Here is a 20,947-nt window from a genome sequence, read left to right on the forward strand (position 1 = left end):
GCACGCTTGTAATCCCCGCGCTTGGGAGGCGGAGACAGGAGGATCCCGCAGGTTCAAAGCCAGCCACACTGGCTTAAGAGGCCCTGTTTCCAAATAAAAAATATAAAATAGGCCTGGGAGTATAGCCTGGAGGTAGAAGAGATTCCAGGAACCCCAATACAAAAAAAAAAAAAACCCTGAGCAGCGCCAGGCACAGTGGCATACACCTGTAATCCTAGTACTTGGGAAACTCAGACAGGAGGGATCACAGGTTCGAAGCCAGCCTCGGGAACTTAACAAGGCTCTCTGCAACTTAGTAAAATCCCATTTCAAAATAAGAAGTAAAAATCAGGTTGGGACTACACCTTGGAGGTAGAATGCCTCTGAGTTCCATCCCCAGTACAAAATTAAAATAAATAAAATAATAAGATAAAATAGGACTGGGGGTATAGCTTGAAAGTATAATGCTCTAGGGTTCAATCTCCAATACAACAGAACAACAAAATCTGGGTATGAGAACAATTGAACATCAATATGGGGGAAAATTAACTTCCAACTCAAAAATTATTGCAAGATAAGTCACAAATCTATTATGTAAACTGGGTATGGTGGCACACCCTTGTAATCACAGTGCTTGGGAAGCTGAGAAAGGAGGATTGCACAGGTTCAAAGCCAGCCTCAGCTACGTAGTGAGGCTCTCAGCAACTTAGTGAGACCTGTTTCCAAATAAAATATAAAATAGGTCTAGAAGTATTGCCCAGAGGTAGAAAAGCCCTTGGGTTCCACACACCCCCAAAAAATCTATATGTAAAATAAAAAAATGTAACTGGGCATGATGGTTTGTGCTTGGAATCCCAGTACTTGTGAGGCTGAGACAGGAGGATCACAGGTTGGAGGACAGACAGCCTCAACAAGTAGTGATACTCTGATCAACCTAGTGAGGCCCTACTTCAAAGTAAAATTAAATAAAATAAAATAGAATAAAATAGGGCTTGGGGCATAGCTCGGAGATAGAATGCCCCTAGGTCAATCCCCAGTATAAAAAAACTTAAAATGTTAAAAAAAATTTATGCTGTAAATATCTGTAGTGACTTTTTAAATTTTTTTATTGGCACATTGTAGTAAGACATCTTAATGGGATAAAATACTTGTGGAAACATACATGCATGTAATGACATTTTTTTTTTTAACCAGGCCAAAAAGAAAAAAAGGTGTTTGGGAACAAGGTAACATATAAAGTGGTTTTATATAAAACTCCAATTATCTTATATATTTTGATAAGCAGCAACACCAGCTTTCATTTGTAATATAGTTTGTGGCATTGGAAAGAAAGGATTCTGTGACTGTTGAAGTGAATTATGTTACAAATGCAAAGAAAAGATAGAATATTAAAAACATATTTTCTAAAAAAAATGTTAAAAAATTTTTAAATCTAAAAATATAGTAGCCAGAGGAAAATCATGGAAGCATATCTCAATTTAGGGTAAGCAATAACTTCTTATGGATGTTACAGAAAGTATTAACCATAAAACTAAAAACTAATATACTAAATTTCATCAAAACTTTAAAGTTTTGTCAAAAGACACTATTTAAATAACAAATATGTGTATTACACATTATCTGTATTACAGATTACACTTGTAATCTCATTACTTGGGAGGCTAAGACAAAATCATAGGTTCAAGGCCAGCTTCAGCAAATTAGCCTAAAAGCTGAAGTAGTCCAGACATGCATCTATAAGGAGAAATGTATATATAAGCTGTAGTATAGTCATACAATGGTATACTACTAAGCAATAAAAAAGGACAAACTAAAACTGGACATGGTGGCGCATGCTTGTAATCCCAGCATTTGGGAGGCTGTGACAGGAGGATCACACAGGTTTGAAGCCAGCCTCAGCTACTTAGTAAGGCCCTTTGCAACTCAGTGAGACCCTATTTCCAAATAAAGAATAAAAAATAGGGCTAAGGGTATAGCTTGGAGGTAAAATGCCCATGGGTTCCATCCCCAGTACTGCCAAAAAAAAAAAAAAAAGGAAACTACGTATACAACAAAGATGTATTTTATTTATTTATTTATTTTTGTGGTACTGAGGGTGGAACCCAGGGGCTTTTTCTACTTCTGGGCTATACTCCCAGACCTATTTTATACTTTATTTGAAAACAGAGTCTCACTAAGTTGCTGAGGGCCTCACTAAATGCTGAGGCTGGCTTTGAACTTGTGAGATCCTCCTGTCTCACCCTCCCAAGTGCTGGGGTTACAAGCGTGAGCCAACACGCCTGGCTCCACGTTCAGTTTCATAAGATGAAAAGTACATGCATGCACTGCCATGCCCAGGTTAATCAAAATAATTTTAACATTTTAATAAAATGTTATTCATTTAGACCATCAATAGGATCTTTATCATATTTTCACTGTACTAAAGTTTTAGTAGTGTTTTCCTATTTCTAGGATTTGATTAGAGTCAGGGATAGATTAGGTCCCAATCTGAAAAGAAGTGGGCCCTTGAAAGAAAGACATAGCTACCCTTAAAATATCTAGTAACTGAAATTTAGTAGAATGATAAAAGGCTTTTACAACATTATACCTGATCTAAGTATTCAAATACATTAAAAGGTTTTTAAAAGACTTTGATAAAAAAAAAAAAATACACAGGTAAGCCAGGCGTGATTGGCACATATTTGTAATCCCAGCATTCAGGAGCCAGAGACCAGAGGATCGCGATCGCAGTTTGTGGACAGACTCAACTACTCAACATGGCCCTTTGCAACTCAGTGAGACCCTGTTTCAAAAATAAAATGACTAAAAAAAAAACCAAAAAACTAGGGCTCGTGATGTAGCTTGGAGGTAGAATGCCCTTGGGTTCCACCCTTAATACAAAAAAAAAAAAAGACCACAGGCAAGCCATACCGACAGTCAGGCAAAACTGCAATACATGCACCGCTCCTTCTTGTTTCAGAAAGTTCATGAAACGAAATAAAAGATCTTGCTGTTCTCTGATTTGCTTCAATTCTAACTTCAGCACCTTGATACAATATGGAAGAGTATGTTAAAGGTACATAAATGTGTTCTAAAATTTTTTAGGTCAAAAATAATGTTACTGTTGAAAATACTCACTGAGGGCTTTTTATTTCTAGGTTCTGCGAATTTCTGCAAAAACGGAACCAAAGGCGAAGCTGGTTCAGTTGCTTTTTCAGGCTTTGAAGAAAGAATTAATTCAGTAAAATTCCCACTTGAATTTACATACAGAATGAAAATTCAGTGCAATCTGAAGTGTTTTCTAATATCTTCAATACTCACTGGACTGTCATCTATGAAGATTATAAGCAAATGATTCACAGTATCCTATGGGAAAATAATAAATATAGATCAAAATACTTACATTATTGTATTCTGACAAGAATTCTCAAAACATTTGTATTGTCAAATTTTGGAGAAAAATAAAGCCATGGCTAGGCATCTGCACTTATGGATTACAGAGAAACTGTTTAAAACCACAATGCAAGTTCTTGGCCTTTGTAAAAAGTTATTCTAATTTTAGCATTTATAAATTATTATTCTTTCTTTTTTACCATGTCATTTCACTTATTTTTTATAATTTTGATGTGCTTTTATTAGTGCATTATAGTCTCACATCATAATGTGAATCATGTTGACAGTAACACACATGCACTTATTCTTGTTTCTTTAAAATCTTACTGGATCACCGGGCGTGGTGGCGCACGCTTGTAATCCCCGTGCTTGGGAGGCAGAGACAGAAGGATCGCGCAGTTTCAAAGCCAGCTGCGCTGCCTTAAGAGACCCTGTTTCCAAATAAAAATAATATAAAATCTTACTGGATCAAAAATGGAGCATCCAAAGCTGGGCATGGTGGTGCACGCTTGTAATCTCAGTACTTGGGAAGCTGAGATAGGATGATCACAGGTTCACAGCCAGCCTCAGTTACTTAGTAAGGCCCTCTGCAACTTAGTGAGATCCTGTTTCAAAATACATAATGAAAAATAAGGGCCGGGCGTGATGGTGCATGCTTGTAATCCCAGCATTCAGGATGCTGAGACAGTTTGCGGACAGCCTAAGCTACTTAGTGCGGCCCTCTGCAACTTAGTGAGGCCCTGTTTCAAAATAAAGAATAAAAATAGGGCTGGGGTGAATACCCCTTGGTTCTACCCCCAGTACCACAAAAAATAAATAAATAAATAAATAAATAAATAAATAAATAAGGCTGGGGTTGTAGCTCAGAGGTAGAGTGCCTCTGGGTTCAATCTCCAGTGTGGGGGAAAAAATGGATCATCCCAAGTGTTTCAATGAGTAAGCAAAATGTGGTATATTATACCATATATATAACTCTAACCCTAACCCTAAACAGACTATTACTCTACCTTGAAAAGGAAAGAAATTTGAACACATCATATGACATTGAAGAAATCTGAGAACATTGTTAAATGAAACAAGATGATCATAAAAAGACAAACACTATAGAATTCCACTTATATGAGGCACATAGAGTAGTCAAATTCAGACAGAAAGAAGTGCCACGGGCTGGAAGAAAAATAAAGAATGATTGTGTAAAGAGTATAGACTTGCAGTTTCTTTTCTTCTTCTTCTTCTTCTTCTTTTTTTTTTTTTTTTTTTTTTTTGTGGTACTGGGGATTGGACCAAGGGGCATTTTACCTCTGAGCTACACTCTCAGCCCTATATATATATATATATATATTTTTTTTTTGAAACAGGGTCTCACTAAGTTGTAGAGGGTCTCACTAAGTAACTGAGTTTGGCTGCGAACATGCGATACTGCTATCTCAGCCTCCCAAGTACTAGGATTATAAGCTTACACCACCACACCTGGCTCCACTTTCAGTTTCCTAAGATGAAAAATTCTAGAGATGGGTTAGCTGCACAACAATATGAATAAATTTAATACCAATGAACTATACACATAAAAATATTTTACTGTAAGGTCTATGTTAAGTATATTTTACAATTAAAAGAATTTTTTAAAACATCTTACTGGATCAGCTAGAAAATCCAAAGAAGGAAGGAACACAGAACCAGATAAAATCTCTCTTATAAGTAAGGTCAGGGATCTGAAAAAATAACAAATATATATATTTAGTGACTTACATTAGTTCTTAATTTGCAAGTGCAGATGAACTACCAAATGATCTTGTTAAAATACAAATTATAACTCAATAGGTCTGGAATGACCTCCAAGATTCTGTGTTTCCAACAAATTCCCATGTGATATGCATGTGACTTGTTCAGACTTAAGAGTCCTTGTTTGGCTAAAAGAGACCATTATTTCAGGGGAAAAAAAGTATTCTCTAATTGAATGGACATTACTTGGGACTTGAGACTGGCCATGAACCTGCAATCCTCCTGTCTCAGTCTCCCAAGTAGTGGGACTGCATGTATGCATCACCACACCCAGCAGCTTTTTTTATTTTGAAATAAGGTCTTGTCAACTTGCTGAGGATGGCTTCCAACCTGCAATTTTCCTGTCTCAGCCTCCCAACTACTAGGATTATAGGCATGTGCCAACCACACTGGGATAAAATACTTTTAAAAGTGAAATAAATATTTAAGGTACAGTACTAAAAATAAGCTACAGTGTCTCTTCTAAGGTTTTTTAGGTAAGCATAACAAGATGACTTATAGAACAATCTAAACATGCTTCTGCCATTCTTTGAGGCTGTTATCTTTTTTTTTGGTGGTGCTGGGGTTCCTGGAAGCCCTTCTACCTCTGGCTACACTCCCACGGGCTACACTCCCAGACCTATTTTTATACTTTTTTATGTGGAAACAGGGTCTCTTAAGCCAGCATGGCTGGCTTCAAACCTGCACAATCCTCCTGTCTCCGCCTCCCAAGCACAGGGATTACAAGCATGTGTGACAATACCCGGCGAGGCTGTATATCTTAATACCCAAATCTGTCTTAATAGTTTGGTCTTCTGCCAATAAGGATCATTACTGTGCATGGCTTTAAAAAGGAACATCAAGGAAACAGAAAATAATGATCTCAAATGAAATTTGTTTTACTCATATTTATCTCTGAATTCCAAGATTGGTTTTAAAATAAATTTTCGAGGAATACTATTGTTAGCAACTAAATTGGCATCTTAACAGTAAGTTATTTCATTCACTGAAAAATGGTTCACATGGGCTGGGCATGGTGGCGCACATCTGTAATCCCAGCACTTGGGAGGCTGAGACAGGAGGATCCCAGAGGTTCAAAGCCAGCCTCAGTAACTTAGTGAGATCCTATTTCCAACTAAAGTATATATATTAAAAAAAAATAGGTCTGGGAGTATAGCCCAGAGGTAGAAAAGGCCCTGGTTGCCGAGCGTGGTGGCTTACGCTTATAATCCCAGCACTTTGGGAGGCTGAGACAGGAGGATCACACAGGTTCAAAGCCAGCCTCAGCTACTAAGTGAGGCTCTCAGCAACTTAGTGAGACCCTGTTTCCAAATAAAGTATAATATAGGTCTGGGAGTGTAGCCCAGAGGTAGAAAAGCCCCTGGGTTCCACCCCCAGTACCACAAAAAAAAAAGAAAGAAAGAAAAGGCCCTGGGTTCCACCACCAATACTACAAAAAAAAAAAAAGAAAGAAAGAAAGAAAACCGCTTCACATAAACTCACACTGAATTTTAATGAATTCCTAGTATGATCTAGAACAGTAATATACATATAACATGGAATACAAACATTGCTATATTTTCTATTTATACCTGCAGTCTGTTGCTTTTGGAGGCAAAATATAAGGAAAAAGTAATTCAGTAAGTTTCCTTAAATACTGTAATTCATCTCTTCGGCTTCTTAAAGCCACATGAAGCTCTGGACCATATTCTTCTAAAGCAGCTTGTTGTAAAAATTCTGTGTTTTTTACTACAAATAAAAGAAAATATTGAAACAAGTTAAGGAACATTAAATAACTTTAGCCATTTCCACTAACAAATAGAATAACATGTAACCTAGTTACCCCTATATATTAGTATTATATTATTATAGTTTACCTAAAGTATACACTAATTATATAATACCCATATATAAGTATATGTAAAAAAAATTAATGGATATTAAAAAGATAATTCCTCTTTGCTGGAAATTTGTTCTGTAATAAATAAGCAATGGAAGCCTGATGTGGTAGTGCATGCTTGTAAACCCAGTGCTTTGGAAGGCTGAGACAGGAGGATAGCAGGTTCGAAGCCAGCCTCGACAATTAGCGAGGCCCTCCACAACTTAGTGCAAGACCTGTTTCCAAATAAGAATAAAATCAGACTGGGGTTAGCTCAGAGGTAGAATGGCTCTTCAGTCCCTAGTGCCACCAAAAAAAAAAAAATATATATATATATATACACATATATACATATATACATATATATATATATATATATGTTGGTAACAGACCCTTTTGCTCTTGGTAAACAAGAATTTACACTCATCTATATATTATATAACAGCAAATGAATTTTTAAGAAGAAAAAAACTACAGAGAATATATTCTAGCACATATAAGATTCTTTAACTGTACCCACTTTATTTAGGGCTGACATTAATTTCATCCAGATAATCTTTCAGAGAAGGGACATGGAAGAGACTTATATACCTACTGCTAAATTAAAGAAAGCAGTCTGAAACATATGATATGGCTCCAACTAGATATCATCATTGAAAAGCCAATACTAGCCGGGAGTGGTGGCGCACGCTTGTAATCCCAGCATTCGGGAGGCTGAGACAGGAGGATCGCGGTTCGCAGACAGCCTCAGCTACTTAGTGAGGCCCTCTGCAACTCAGTGAGACCCAGTTTCAAAATAAAGAATAAAAAATTGGGCAGGGGTTGTAGCTCAGAGGTCAAATGCCTCTGGGTTCCAGCCCCAGCCCCAGCCCCAAGAAAGAAAGAAAGAAAGAAAGAAAGAAAGAAAGAAAGAAAGAAAGAAAGAAAGAAGGAGGGAGGGAGGGAGGGAGGGAGGGAGGGAGGGAGGGAGGGAGGGAGGAAGAGAGGGAGGGAAAGAAAGTCAATTCAATACTACAGAAATATTTTCCTGACATTAAATAGCCTTCACTAAGTAGCTACATCAAAGATACTACCTCTAGTGTATTTTTGATAGTGAGAAACAATGATTTAAAAAAAATAGCTGGGCATGGTGGTGCATTTGGGAGGTTGAGACAGGAGGATTGCGCAAGTTCGACGCCAGCCTCAGCTACTTAGTGAAGCTCTTTGCAACTCAGTGAGACCCTGTTTCAAAATAAAGAATCAAAAATAGGACTGGGCATGTAGCTCAAGGGTAGCATGCCCCTGGGTTTCATCCCCAGTACCGCAAACTAAATAAATAAATAAAAGAAATAAAAATAAATTTGTGTGTGGTACTAGAGGTAAGATCCCAAGGTTTTCTACGTTCAGATTACAATCCCAGCCCTATTTTCTTTTTTATTGGAAACAGGGTCTCAGTAAGGTACTGAGAGCCTCCTAAATTGCTGAGGCTGACTTTAAACCTGCAATCTTATACAATCAGCCTCTCAAGTACTGGGATTACAGGCATACCCCACCACGCCTAGCTAAAGTTTTGTTTTGTTTTAAATCTCACAATTAAGTTTCAAGTACTTAAACTCTTCCATAGACATCCCTTTTTAAAAATTATGTTGAAGATGAAATTATATTTATTCATTATAAAATTATAAGAACACAAAATAATTTTTCATTATATAACTTGAAATGTTTCTCATAACAAAATCTTTTTCAAAGGGCAAATAAAACTTTAAATTTGACCTAACTTAATTTCAACTCTACTTGCAGCATAATTTCCAAAAATGTGCTCTTATTATATTAATTAGAATTATGAAGCCTGGCGTGGTGGCTCACACTTCTAACCCCAGTATTTGGGAGGCCAAGACAGGAGAATTGCAGGTTCCCAGCCAGCCTCAGTGACTTATTGAGGTCCTCCACAACTTAGTGAGACCCTGTTTCAAAATAAAGAATAGTCCAGGAGTGTTAGTTTATGTGAACAGTTTTTCAGTGAATAAAATAACTTACTGTTAAGATGTCAATTTAGTTGCTACCATGCCTGGCTAGATGTCATATGTTTTGTTTCCAAAGTTTATTTTCTGTTCTTTATCTTTTGTCTGTTTTTCTCTTCTTCACTAGTACTAGATATTTTAACAGTAGCACTGTAGTATGTTTTAATATGTTAGGACAAAGCCTCCCTCTTGCTCTTTTCTTAGATAGTTGGTTCAGCTCTTTTTTCTTTATCTTTTTTTTTTCCCCAGAACTGGGGATTGAACCCGGGGATATTCTACCTCTAAGCTACACTCCCAGCCCTAATTTCTATTTTTTATTTTGAAACAGGGTCTCACCAAGTTGCAGAGGGCCTTACAAAGTAGCTGAGGCTGGCTGTGAATGGTGATCCTCTGGTCTCAGCCTCCCAAGTACTGGGATTACAAGATTGTGCCTCTACAAATGGCTTTTGGTGGTCTTAAATGTGCCCAGTACCACACACACACACACACACACAAAAATGTGTTTGACTTTACATAAAAGCCAGCCTCAGCTACTTATTGAGGTCCTCCACAACTTACTGAGACCCTGTTTCAAAATAAAGAATAGTCCAAGCATGATGGCACACGCTTATAAGGCTTGGGAGGCTGAAGTAGGAGGATCATGGTTTGCAGACAGCCTAAACTACTACTTAGTGAGGCCCTTTTCAACTCAGTGAGACCCTGTTTCAAAATAAAGAATAAAAAATGAGGCTGGGGGTGGTGGTGGCTTGGAAATAGAATGCCCCTGGGTTCCATCCCAGTACAGGAAAAAAAAAAAAAAAAGAATAAAATAGGACTGAAGGTATAGCTTGGAAGTAGAATGTCCCTGGGTTTCTTCTCCCCAGTACTCAAAAAGTTGGAATTAGGAAAGAAGAAAAAAATGGTTTTATGCTAAATTTAATTTGTAACATACTAGATTAAGTTTAAAACTCTTTCTTTGTTGGACTATTTAGTTTTTGGGGTAGGTACTAGTACTTAAGGGGAATAAAACAGAAATTATCAAAAAAATAGTAATATAGCCAGGTGTGGCGGCACACGTCTGTAATCTCAGTATTTAGGAGGCCGAGACAGGAAGATTACAGGTTCACAGCCAGCTTCAGCAACTTATGAGGCTTTCAGCACCCTAGTGAGACCCTGTTCCAAATTAAAAAGAAAAAAAATGGTAAGGTGAGACCTTGTTTCTGAATTAAAAAAAAAAAAAAGGGGGCTGGGGGAGCTAGAATACCCCTAGTACCCCTGGGTTCAATCCTCAGTAACAAACACACACAAACACCTCGTTATGAAATGTACAGAGCAGTGTAGTACAGAACATTATTTCAGAAAGCACTGACAATACCAACTGCAAATACAAAGAAAATCTGTTTCACACAGAACAAAATACAAAGCATAGAAGTTATTTTGTTAAAAAAAAAAAAAAAAAAAGCCGGGCGTGATGGCGCACGCTTGTAATCCCCGCGCTTGGGAGGCAGAGACAGGAGGATCGCGCAGGTTCGAAGCTAGCCGCGCGCGCTGGCTTAGGAGACCCTGTTTCCAAATTTAAAAAATGTAAAAATAGGTCTGGGAGTGTAGCCCGGAGATAGAAGGGCTTCCAGGAACCCCAGTACCACCAAAAAAAAAAAAGAATATTTCAGAGCCTGGCATGGTAGTGCACGCTTGTAATCCCAGCACTTCGGAGTCTGAGACCGAAGGATCGCCATTCGCAGCCAGCCTCAGCTACTTTGTGAGGCCCTCTGCAACTTAGTGAGACCGTTTCAAAGTAAAAAATAAAATAGGGTTGAGGGTGTATGTAGCTCAGAGGTAAAATGCTCCTGGGATCCATTCTCAGTACCACACACACACACACACAAAAAAAAAATCAGCTTGATTTTAGAGCAAAAGTCCTAAATGAAGATTTTATTCATTCATTCAGCAAACACCAAACATATGTTTCATGTATATCATTGTCAGTAAAAAGGCCTATAGACATTATAACAGAGTCACTAGTAGTCTTTAGTAAGGAGTTAATATGAAAATTTTAATAATGAGAAATTAATATGGTGGCAGTATGCAAAATGAACTAAAATAGGTCAAAACTGCTAAAATCCTTAAGGAGAAAGGAAGAAGAGGTGAGAAAGATAACCTTAGAGAAACAAACTAGCATTCAAAGAAAGATTCATCTACAATCTATCTAAAAGTTAACTGACTAAACTTAACTTCTGAGAAGATCTTGAGTGTTCACACTCACAGGGTTAATGAACTACTGGCGAGGATTTCCTCAGTCCCAGGGTGCGCAGTTAAGCAATGTGTTACCTTTCTGCCGGGCTTTGGCAATCACTTCTACATGCTTCATTGTTGCTTTCAACAGCTTCTTGGTTATGACAGATGGGATATCAACCTAGAAAAAGCCAATGCTGATAAAACTGCTCAGTGACTGCCACTAAACTGCAACAGCAGGAATACTGGATGCTGGATATAGCTTGATAACTACAGGTATTTTAAGGAACATGTTTCTTTAATTTATTAAATATAGTTCATAAGAGTACTGCAAAGCCAGGCGTGGCGGCACACGCTTGTAATCCCCGCGCTTGGGAGGCTGAGACAGGAGGATCACACAGGTTCGAAGCCAGCCTCAGCTACTTAGGCTTTCAGCAACTTAGTCAGACCCTGTTTCCAAAAAAAAAAAAAAAAAGGTCTGGGAGTATAGCCCGGAGGTAGAAAGCCTCTGGGTTCCACCCCCAGTACCACCAAAAAAAAAAAAAAAAGAGTACTGCCCATTTCAAAATTGCTAAGAGTAAATGCACTTGCCACAATAAACATTAAGCATCTGAGGTGATAGATACGTCAACTAGCTTGATTTAATTATTCCATATTATAGTCATGTTATAACATCACTTTATATCTAAAAAATATAATTATAAATTATCAATTTATAATAAAAATTCCAAAGTATTATTCAGAATATTTAAAATAATTTAAAAATTAATATTCTTGGATGATCGTGCAGGTTCGAAGCCAGCCATGCTGGCTTAAGAGACCCTGTTTCCAAATAAAAATATAAAATAGGTCTGGGAGTGTAGCCTGGAGATAGGAGATAGAAGGGTTTCTAGGAACCCCAGTACCACCAAAAAAAATATATATATATATATATGTATATACATATATGTATATATATGTATATTACAAATTTATCTTTATATACCAAAAATAGTAAAATTCTCCCACAATAATATTGTTATTCCTAGTTTATTCTCTATAGGTATAGGTATTTTTGTGTTTACTAAGAAGTTGGTTGAAATTTTTTTCATTCAGTTTACAAGCTGAATCCTCATAATATGAATCCTCATAATATGAATATATGGATTTATGGAAGGATTCTATTTTAAGAGAAAATTAAATTTCCTCATTCTCCACCATTTTTTCAACCAAAAGGCTGAAAGCCATAGTAATTATGGTAGTGAAAGAAGGTTGAGAGCATATTTACATACAGAATAGAGGCAAAAAACAAAATATTTAGAATAAATTACAAGCCAGGCAAGGGTGAACAAGTAATCTTAGTCCTTGAGAGACTAAAACAGGAGAATTACAGGTTCAGAGCCAGCCTCACCAATTTAGTGAGAGTATCTTTTTTTTTCAGTTACAATGCCATAATTTTTTTTCTTTTTAATATATTTTTATTGGTGCGTTGTAGTCAAACATCTTAATGGAACAAGACTATATTTCAAAATAAAAATTTAAAAGGGCTGGGGTTAGCCAGGTATGGTGACGCACACCTGTAATTCCAGTACTTAGGAGACTTTAGACAGGAGGATCATAGGTTCGTGGCTAGTCTCAGCCACACAGCAAGGCCCTTCCCAACTTAGTAAGACCCTGTTTCAAAATAAAAATAAAATAAGACCTGGAGTTGTAGCTCAGAGGTAGAATGCCTCTGGGTTCAATTCCCAGCACCACACCAAACAAATAAACAAACAAATAAATGTAATAGAAGGGTTTGGGATATAGTTCAGAGGTAGAAAAATCCCTGGTATTCAATCTCCATTACTATAAATTAATTAATCAACAAAAAGCATCGTTACTAGACTTCAACAGGCTTACCTTCTACCTGAAAACTTAACAACTTATATTTTTTTATCAAAGGTATGAAAAAATTTTATATTAAAAAAGAGAATGAACCAGGCATGGTGGCGCACGGATCACAGTTTGTGGCCAGCGTCAGCTACTTAGTGAGGTCCTTGCAACTTAGTGAGACCCTGTTTCAAAATAAAAAATAAGACATAGGGCTGGTGGTGTAGCTCAGAGGTAGAACGGCCCTGGGTTCCATCCCCAGTACCACACACACAAAAAAAAAAAAAGAGAAATAATAACCAATTCTGGCAATGTAGAGAAATCAGAACTCTCATACACAGCTGATGGTAATATAAATAATACAGACACTTTAGAAAACAATATGGTAGCTCCTTGATTTATGAAATAGTTACCATTTGACCTAGCAATTACATTCCTAAGTATATTCCCAAGATAAATGGAAACATATACCTACCCCCTCCCTCCCCCCAAAACCACCTGTACACAAAAGCTCATAGGTTCATAAAAGTCAAAAGGCAGAAATAAGTTAGGCATGGTGGCACAGTACTTGGGAAGCTGAGACAGGAGGTTCAAAGCCAGCCTTAGCTACTTAGTGAGGCTCTTAGCAACTTAGTGGGATCCTGTTTCCAAATAAAATATAAAATAGGTCTGGGAGCTGGGCATGGTGGCACATGCTTATAATCCCAGTACTTGGGAGGCTGAGACAGGAGGATGGGGCTTACGGACAGTCTCAACTACTTAATGAGGCCCTCCACACTTAGTGAGACCCTGTTTCAAAGTAAATAAAAAATAGGGCTGAGGGTATATTATAGCTCGGAGGTAGAATGCCCCTGGGTTCAATCCCTAGCACCACACACACACAAAAAAAAGGTCTGGGGAGTGTAGCCCAGAAGCAGAAAGCCCTTGGGTTCTATCCCCCAAAAACACACCAAAAAGAAGAGGCAGAAATAATCCAATGTCCATCAACTGAAGAATGAATAAACAATCTATAGCATATCAATACAATAGAATATTATTTGGCCATTAAAAAACTAAAGTGCTGATATATATTTTTCAACATGATAAACATGGATGAATATTGAGAACATTATGCTGAGTGAAAGAAACTAGTCACAAAAGGCCATATTGTATGATTTCATTTATATAAAATGTCCAGAATAGACAGAAAGTAGAATTGTGGTTGAATATGACTGTGGATATAGGAGCATTGGTGTTTACAGCTAAATGATATAGTCCCTTTCTGGGTAAAAAAAAGTATTCTAAAATTGAACAAGGTGATGTTTGTACAATTCTATCATGTAAATATTCCCTCCCCCCCCAAAAAAACCCCCACTGAATTGAATACTTTAAAGGTGAATTGAAGTGAGGCAAGGTAGTGCATGCTTATAATACCAGTAGTTGGGAGGCTGAGACAAGAGGATGGCAGGCTCCCGGCCAGCCTCAGCTAATACTTAGTGAGGCCCTCTGCAACTCAGTAAAACCCTGTTTAAAAAAAAAAAAAAAAAAATAGGGCCAGGGGTGTAGCTTACAGGTAGGATGCTCCTGTGCTCAACCTCCAGCAGTAAAAATAAATAAATAATTTTATATAATAAATAAATGGTGAATTGAATGATATGTATATTATATAAAAAAAACCCCATTAATAAGCCAGGTGTGGTGGTGCATGCTTCTAATCCCAGCATTCAGGAAGCTGAGACCAGAGGACTGCGGTTCGCGGACAGCCTCAGCTACTTAGTGAGGCCCTCTGCAACTCAGTGAGACCCAGTTTCAAAATAAAGAATAAAAAATAGGGCTGGGGGGTGTAGCTTGGAGGTTGAATGCCCCTGGGTTCCATCCCCAGACCCGCAAAAAAAAAAAAAACCCAAACCGTTAATATATGTATATATGTGTGTGTTTGTATACACATACACACATCTCTCACTCTAAGTATGAGGCTTTATTATTTAAGAGGCTATCTCAAAGCCTAATATAGCAGAACTGTCCTATTAACCAATGCCTATTAACTAAATCACTGAAAAGAGAACAAATATTTTTACTTACCTCAGAAGAGTTGTCATTTAAGTGGTCTGCCATCAACCCTCTAAAATCTCTTACTAAACCATTTGTTCTGCACAGTCTACTATGAAGCAACTGCTCTAGAACTTTCTTCTCCTCCCCTTTGGTGGTACAGGGGATTGAACCCGAAGGCATTTGACCTCTCAACTGCACCTTCAGGCCTATTGTTTTTTTCTTTTTCTTTCTTTCTGTCTTTCTTTCTTTCTTTCTTTCTTTCTTTCTTTTTTTTTTTTTTTTTGTGGTACTGGGGTTTCTGGAAGCCCTTTTACCGCCGGGCTACACTCCCAGACCTATTTTTTATTTTTGGACACAGGGTCTCTTAAACCAGCGCGGCTGGCTTGGAACCTGCCTGATCCTCCTGTCTCTGCCTCCCAAGCGCGGGGATTACAAGCCTGCGCCACCACGCCCAGCCCCTATTGTATTTTTAATTTTTGAAAAAAGGTCTCACTAAATTGCTGAGTGACTCACTAAATTGCTGAGGCTGGCCTCAAACCTGTGATTCTCGTGTCTCAGCCTCCAAATACTGGGATTACATCTGTGTGTCACTGTGTCTGGCTCCAGAACCTTTGTTAACAACATGAGCCACGCTGGGCATTGTGGAACACGCTTGTAATCCCAGCATTTGGGAGGCTGAGACAGGAGGATCATGGTTCACGGACTGCCTCAGGTACTTAGTGAGGCCTTTTGCAACTCAGTGAGATCATGTTCCAAAGTAAAGAATAAAAAAAGGGGGGGCTAGGAGTGTCACTCAGAGGTAGAATGTCTCTGGGTTTCATCCCCAGTAACACACACACACACACACACACACACACACACACACACACACACACACGAATTAATTTATCAACTTTTCCCCAAAATTGTAAAGACAAAACAAAAAAAATTAGACAAACATAAAAAAAGTGTATGGAAAGAAGTGTCACATGCCTATAATACCAGTACTTGATAGGCTGAGACAGGAGGATCACAAATTCATGCTAACATCAACAACTCAGTGAGGCCCTGAACTTAGAGGTAGAGTGCCCCTAGGTCCAATCCCCATTTAAAAAAAAAAAAAAAAAAAAAAAAGACTACATTATGGAGTAAAGACATATTAAGATTTTTGTTTTTGGTTTTTTTTGTGATACTGGGGATGAAACCAAGGAGCTTTCTACTTTCAGGCTACACTCCCAGACCTATATTTTATTTGAAAACAAGGTCTCACAAGTTGCTGAGAGCCTCACTAAGTAGCTGAGGCTGGCTTTGAACCTGTGTGATCCTCCTGTCTCAGCCTCCCAAGTACTGGTATTACAATGTGCGCCACCATGCCCAGCTCACTTTAGGGTTTTTTGTTGGTTGGTTGGTAGAGGGGTCTGGGGATGGAAGGCAGGGGCATTTGACCGCCAAGCTATATCCCTTTCCCTATTTTTTATTCTTTATTTTATTTACTTTTTTTATTGTTTGTTTTGTGGTACTGGGGTTCCTGGAAGCCCTTCTACCTCTGGGCTACACTCCCAGACCTATTTTATACTTTTATTTTATTTTTGGAAACAGGGTCTCTTAAGCCAGAGCAGCTGGCTTCGAACCTGCGCGATCTTCCTGCTTCCGCCTCCCAAGTATGGAGATTACAAGCGTGCGCCACCACACCCAGCTTATTCTTTATTTTGAAACAGGGTCTCACTAAGATGTGGAGGGCCTCACTAAGTAGCTGAGGCTGTCTGAGAACCATGATCCTCCAGTTTCATCCTCCCAAATGCTGGGATAACAAGCGTGCACCACCATGCCTGGCTTCACGTTAGGCTTAATAAACATTACCAAACTAAAACTGGGCATGGTGGTGCACACTTGTAGTCCCACGTACTTGGAAGGCTAAAACAAGATGATTGAAGAAGGTTCATGGATAGGTTCACAGATAGCCTCAGCAACTAGCAAGACTTTCATCAACCTATCGAGATCCCATTTCAAAATAAAAAATAAATTAGGACTGGGAATGTAGCTTGGAAATAAAACAATAAAATGCCCCTGGGCTCAATCCCCAGTTACACACACACACACACACACACACACACACACACACACACACACACAAACCACCCTCAGGTATATGTAACATTTCAATTTGGATTTGCATTTGCTTTGCCTATTTCCCCACAATCACATTACTAGAGTGTGTGTGTTTGTGTGTGTGTGTGTGTGTGCGCGCGCGCACGCGCAACTTATTTCTGGGCACTTAATATGGAGGAATGGTGCTCTACCTCCAAAGGATAAAACCAGCCCTATTTCTTTTTTTTTTTTCTTTTTTTCTTTTTTTGCAGATCTGGGGATGGAACCCAGGGGTATTAGACCTCCGAGCTACACCTCCTGCCCTATTTTTTATTCTTTATTTAGAAACCGGGTCTCACTGAGTTGCCGAGGGCCTCACTAAGTAGCTGAGGCTGTCTGCAAATCGCAATCCTCGGATCTCAGCCTTCCAAATGCTGAGATTACAAGCGTGCGCCACCACGCCCGGCTCTATTTCTTTTTTTGAAATAGGGTTCCCCTAAATTGCTGAGGATATCACTGAATTGCTATGTGGCCTTGAACCTCTGATCCTTCCATTTCAGCTTGCCAAGTACCGAAATTACAGGCATGTGCCATTATGCCTGGCTACCATTACTAAATATTAACATTATTTTTTATCTTTCCCAATATGACAGGTAAAGAAACAATTTCTCCTAACAACTTACATTTGATATGAGACATATATTTGTAATTCTTTTTTGTGAACTGGTTGAACATATTACTCATTTATCAAATTGACATAGAAACATTTAACAAGAGTAATGTATTAATAAAGAACAGATATATAGCAGGGCATGGTGGCACACGGTTGTAATCCCCACGCTTGGGACACTGAGACAGGAGGATCACACAGGTTCGAAGCCAGCCTCAGCTACTTAGTGAGGCTCTCAGCAACTTAGTGAGACCCTGTTTCCAAATAAAATATAAAGTAGGTCTGGGAGTATAGCCCAGAGGTAGAAAAGCCCCTGGGTTGCTGGGTGTGGTGGCGCACACTTGTAATCCCCACACTTGGAAGGCTGAGACAGGAGGATCGCGCAGGTTTAAAGCTTGCCTCAGCTGGCTTAAAAGACCCTGTTTCCAAATAAAAAATATATATATATAATAGGTCTGGGAGTGTAGCCCAGAGATAGAAGGCCCCTGGCTTCCATCCTCAATACAACCAAAAAAAAAAAGAACAGATATATACTAATTCACTGTCGATAAGTTCAATCAATCCCACTGAATTAAGAAAGCAGCAAATGAGTCTATATCTATAGCCAACATACTCAAATATATATGGGCAGAAACCCAAACTACAAAAAATATGCCCCCCAAATTCATAATCATTGCTATTTACTTGATAAATTCATCTAACGGAAATATGACTTCTTTATAGTTATAGAACTTTCATTTACAATTTCCACAAATCAAGATAACTAAATATTAAAGAAAGCAAAACTTATCCACTGATCAAAAGTGATTAAGTTTTTAACCGAAAAAATGAAAAGTGGAGAAAAAGCCAAACGTACATAGTACATGAGAAATAAAATTTAAAATAACCTCTTTCAAGTGATAAAGTCCCAAATCCCCAAATTTATTATAAATACCTTATGAATCCTTCGTATTAAAACAGATGCAAAAAAGCGTAACGTTATTCTCAGTTCATCAACAAAGGACTCATCATCTGTCACATCCCTTCAATTGAGAAGAAAAGTAAACATTCAGAAGTTCAGAGAAATAGTTTCACTTTCTTGAAACCAAGCAAAGAATTTCCTCTTTTTTTCATTTACTCATGCTATTTTTCTTTACAAATAATACATTACACTGCACAATAAAAATATAGAGAAAAGAAAACAAACATCTCTCATAATTCTAGTCCAGAGACATAATCAGCATTAACTAAAGTGTAGCATATATTTCCCTGCAGAGATATGTATGTGTACACAGTCTTTTTTTTTTAACCAATAAGATCATTTTCAACAAAGAAATTTGAAAGAAACTACAAATAATTTTGGAAAAACAGTAAGATAAAAAAGTTTAAGTCAGTTTAATTCTAAAACTTTTTTTAAAGTATGCTGTATTTAAAAAAAAATGAAACACGAACCTTTGGGGGTTTTGGGGGGGTTTTGTTTTTTTGTTTTGAGGTACTGGGGATTTAACCCAGGGGCATTCTCCCTCCAAACTATACAACCCCAGCCCTATTTTTTATTCTTTATTTTGAAACAGGGTCTCATTAAGTTGTGGAAGCCCTCAATAACTAGCTGAGGCTAACTGCATACCTACAATCCTCCTGTCTCAGCCTCCCAAGTACTGGGATTACAAGGATATACCACTGCACCCAGCAAACTCAAACATTTTTAAACTAAAATTTTGACAAACTTCATCTGAAGAGATAATTTTCATCTTCCTAAAGTGTCAAGGTGCCTAGAAGAAGGGATATATCTCTAATCAAAGGAAAGAAAAAAATGCATATATGATGGTGACATCCTGAAATTGAAGATAATGCTATTAAGTCCCTTGGTAGAATAAGGAAAATAATTGTACCAACCATACTTCCCACTATTAACCTCGGGGAGGTGGATTTTACAGCATCAATAGCTGAATTGAGGAGAAAATATGTATACTAATATTTAGAAGCACAACCAGATCTTACATCTAAATAGTCATAATAATTCAGAATGGAAGGAAATAAGGATGTCTTCTTAGAAAAGATTCATTTTGCTGGGTGTGGTGGTGCACACTTGTAATCTCAGCATTTGGGAGGCTGAGACAGGAGGATCTTGATTCAGACAGCCTTAGCTACTTAGTGAGTCCCTTTGCAACTCAGTGAAACCCTGTTTCAAAATAAAGAATAAAAACTAGGGCTGAGGGTGTAGCTTAAAAGTAGAATGCCTCTGGGTTCCATCCCTAGTACTTCAAAAAAAAAAAAAAAAGATTCATTTTACAAAAGTTGATTTGTCATCAGCTTTGTTTAAGAAATGGCAAGTGTTTGGGCTCCATATTTAAGACAGAATCCAATGTAAAAAAAGTTCTTACAGGACGGATTTTCAGGAAAGTACAGCACATAAACTATATAAGTAAATTTGTTTTACAGTTTAGATTAACTCAAATAGAAGCACTTTTTAAATAGAAAATTCAAAATACAATTTATCAATATAAAATGTAGACATTAAGTTATACAAAATATATGTGTTCAAAAATGTAATTAAACTGCCAGGCATGGTGGCGCACACTTGTAATCCCCGCGCTTGGGAGGCTGAGACAGGAGGATCGAAGCTAGCCTCAGCTACTTAGTGAGGCTCTCAGCAACTTAGTGAGACCCTGTTTCCAAATAAAATATAAAAATAGGTCTGGGAGTATAGCCCGGAGGTAGAAAGCCTCTGGGTTCCACCCCCAGTACCACACACACACACAAAAAAGTAATTAAACATGTACTATTTAAGGAAATATATATTTCTTAAATGATACCAAGTAAATCTCTCCAATTCTCTAGTTCATTTGTCTTCCCAGATCTAGAGCATTTCTATGTCTTATACATATTTACTTGCATTGGGAGGAAAATGTAAATTTCCCAGAAATTTGCTGAAATTATCTTTGAATTTAATGAAACATCCAAACAGATTTTTCCCAAAATAGGTACAATTATTTCAAATGTAAAAACTGCCTAAAAATTTTAAATCATAACATTTCAGAGTGCAAAAGGCAACCTAGGTTTTTCTTTCTATTTACTGTCATTAAATTACTAATTGATGGTGGGTATGGTGGCACACACTTGTAATCCCAGAGCTTGGGAGGCTGAGAC

The 20,947-nt window shown here is 37.8% G+C and overlaps 1 protein-coding gene across 12 annotated transcripts in view; it reads right to left on the reverse strand.

Annotated features, from left to right (window-relative positions):
• The window catches only part of SNX14 (sorting nexin 14), a gene marked incomplete at both ends in the record, with an annotated part of 99,178 nt that overhangs the window by 46,340 nt on the left and 31,891 nt on the right, over positions 1-20,947 (reverse strand). For 8 of the 12 annotated variants that reach the window (XM_080699853.1, XM_080699859.1, XM_080699860.1 and 5 more), the window contains 7 exons: positions 2,890-3,004; positions 3,097-3,177; positions 3,280-3,324; positions 4,988-5,063; positions 6,705-6,861; positions 11,299-11,383; positions 18,753-18,840. In XM_080699853.1, the coding sequence (XP_080555979.1) occupies positions 2,890-3,004; positions 3,097-3,177; positions 3,280-3,324; positions 4,988-5,063; positions 6,705-6,861; positions 11,299-11,383; positions 18,753-18,840 (647 nt within the window). The remainder of the gene's footprint in view (positions 1-2,889; positions 3,005-3,096; positions 3,178-3,279; positions 3,325-4,987; positions 5,064-6,704; positions 6,862-11,298; positions 11,384-18,752; positions 18,841-20,947) is intronic. The other 4 variants (XM_080699863.1, XM_080699854.1, XM_080699862.1 and 1 more) reach the window with 2 other exon arrangements.

This window comes from Muscardinus avellanarius (genome assembly GCF_963383645.1).
Source record: "Muscardinus avellanarius genome assembly, chromosome: 8".
Taxonomy (NCBI): Eukaryota; Metazoa; Chordata; class Mammalia; order Rodentia; family Gliridae; genus Muscardinus; species Muscardinus avellanarius.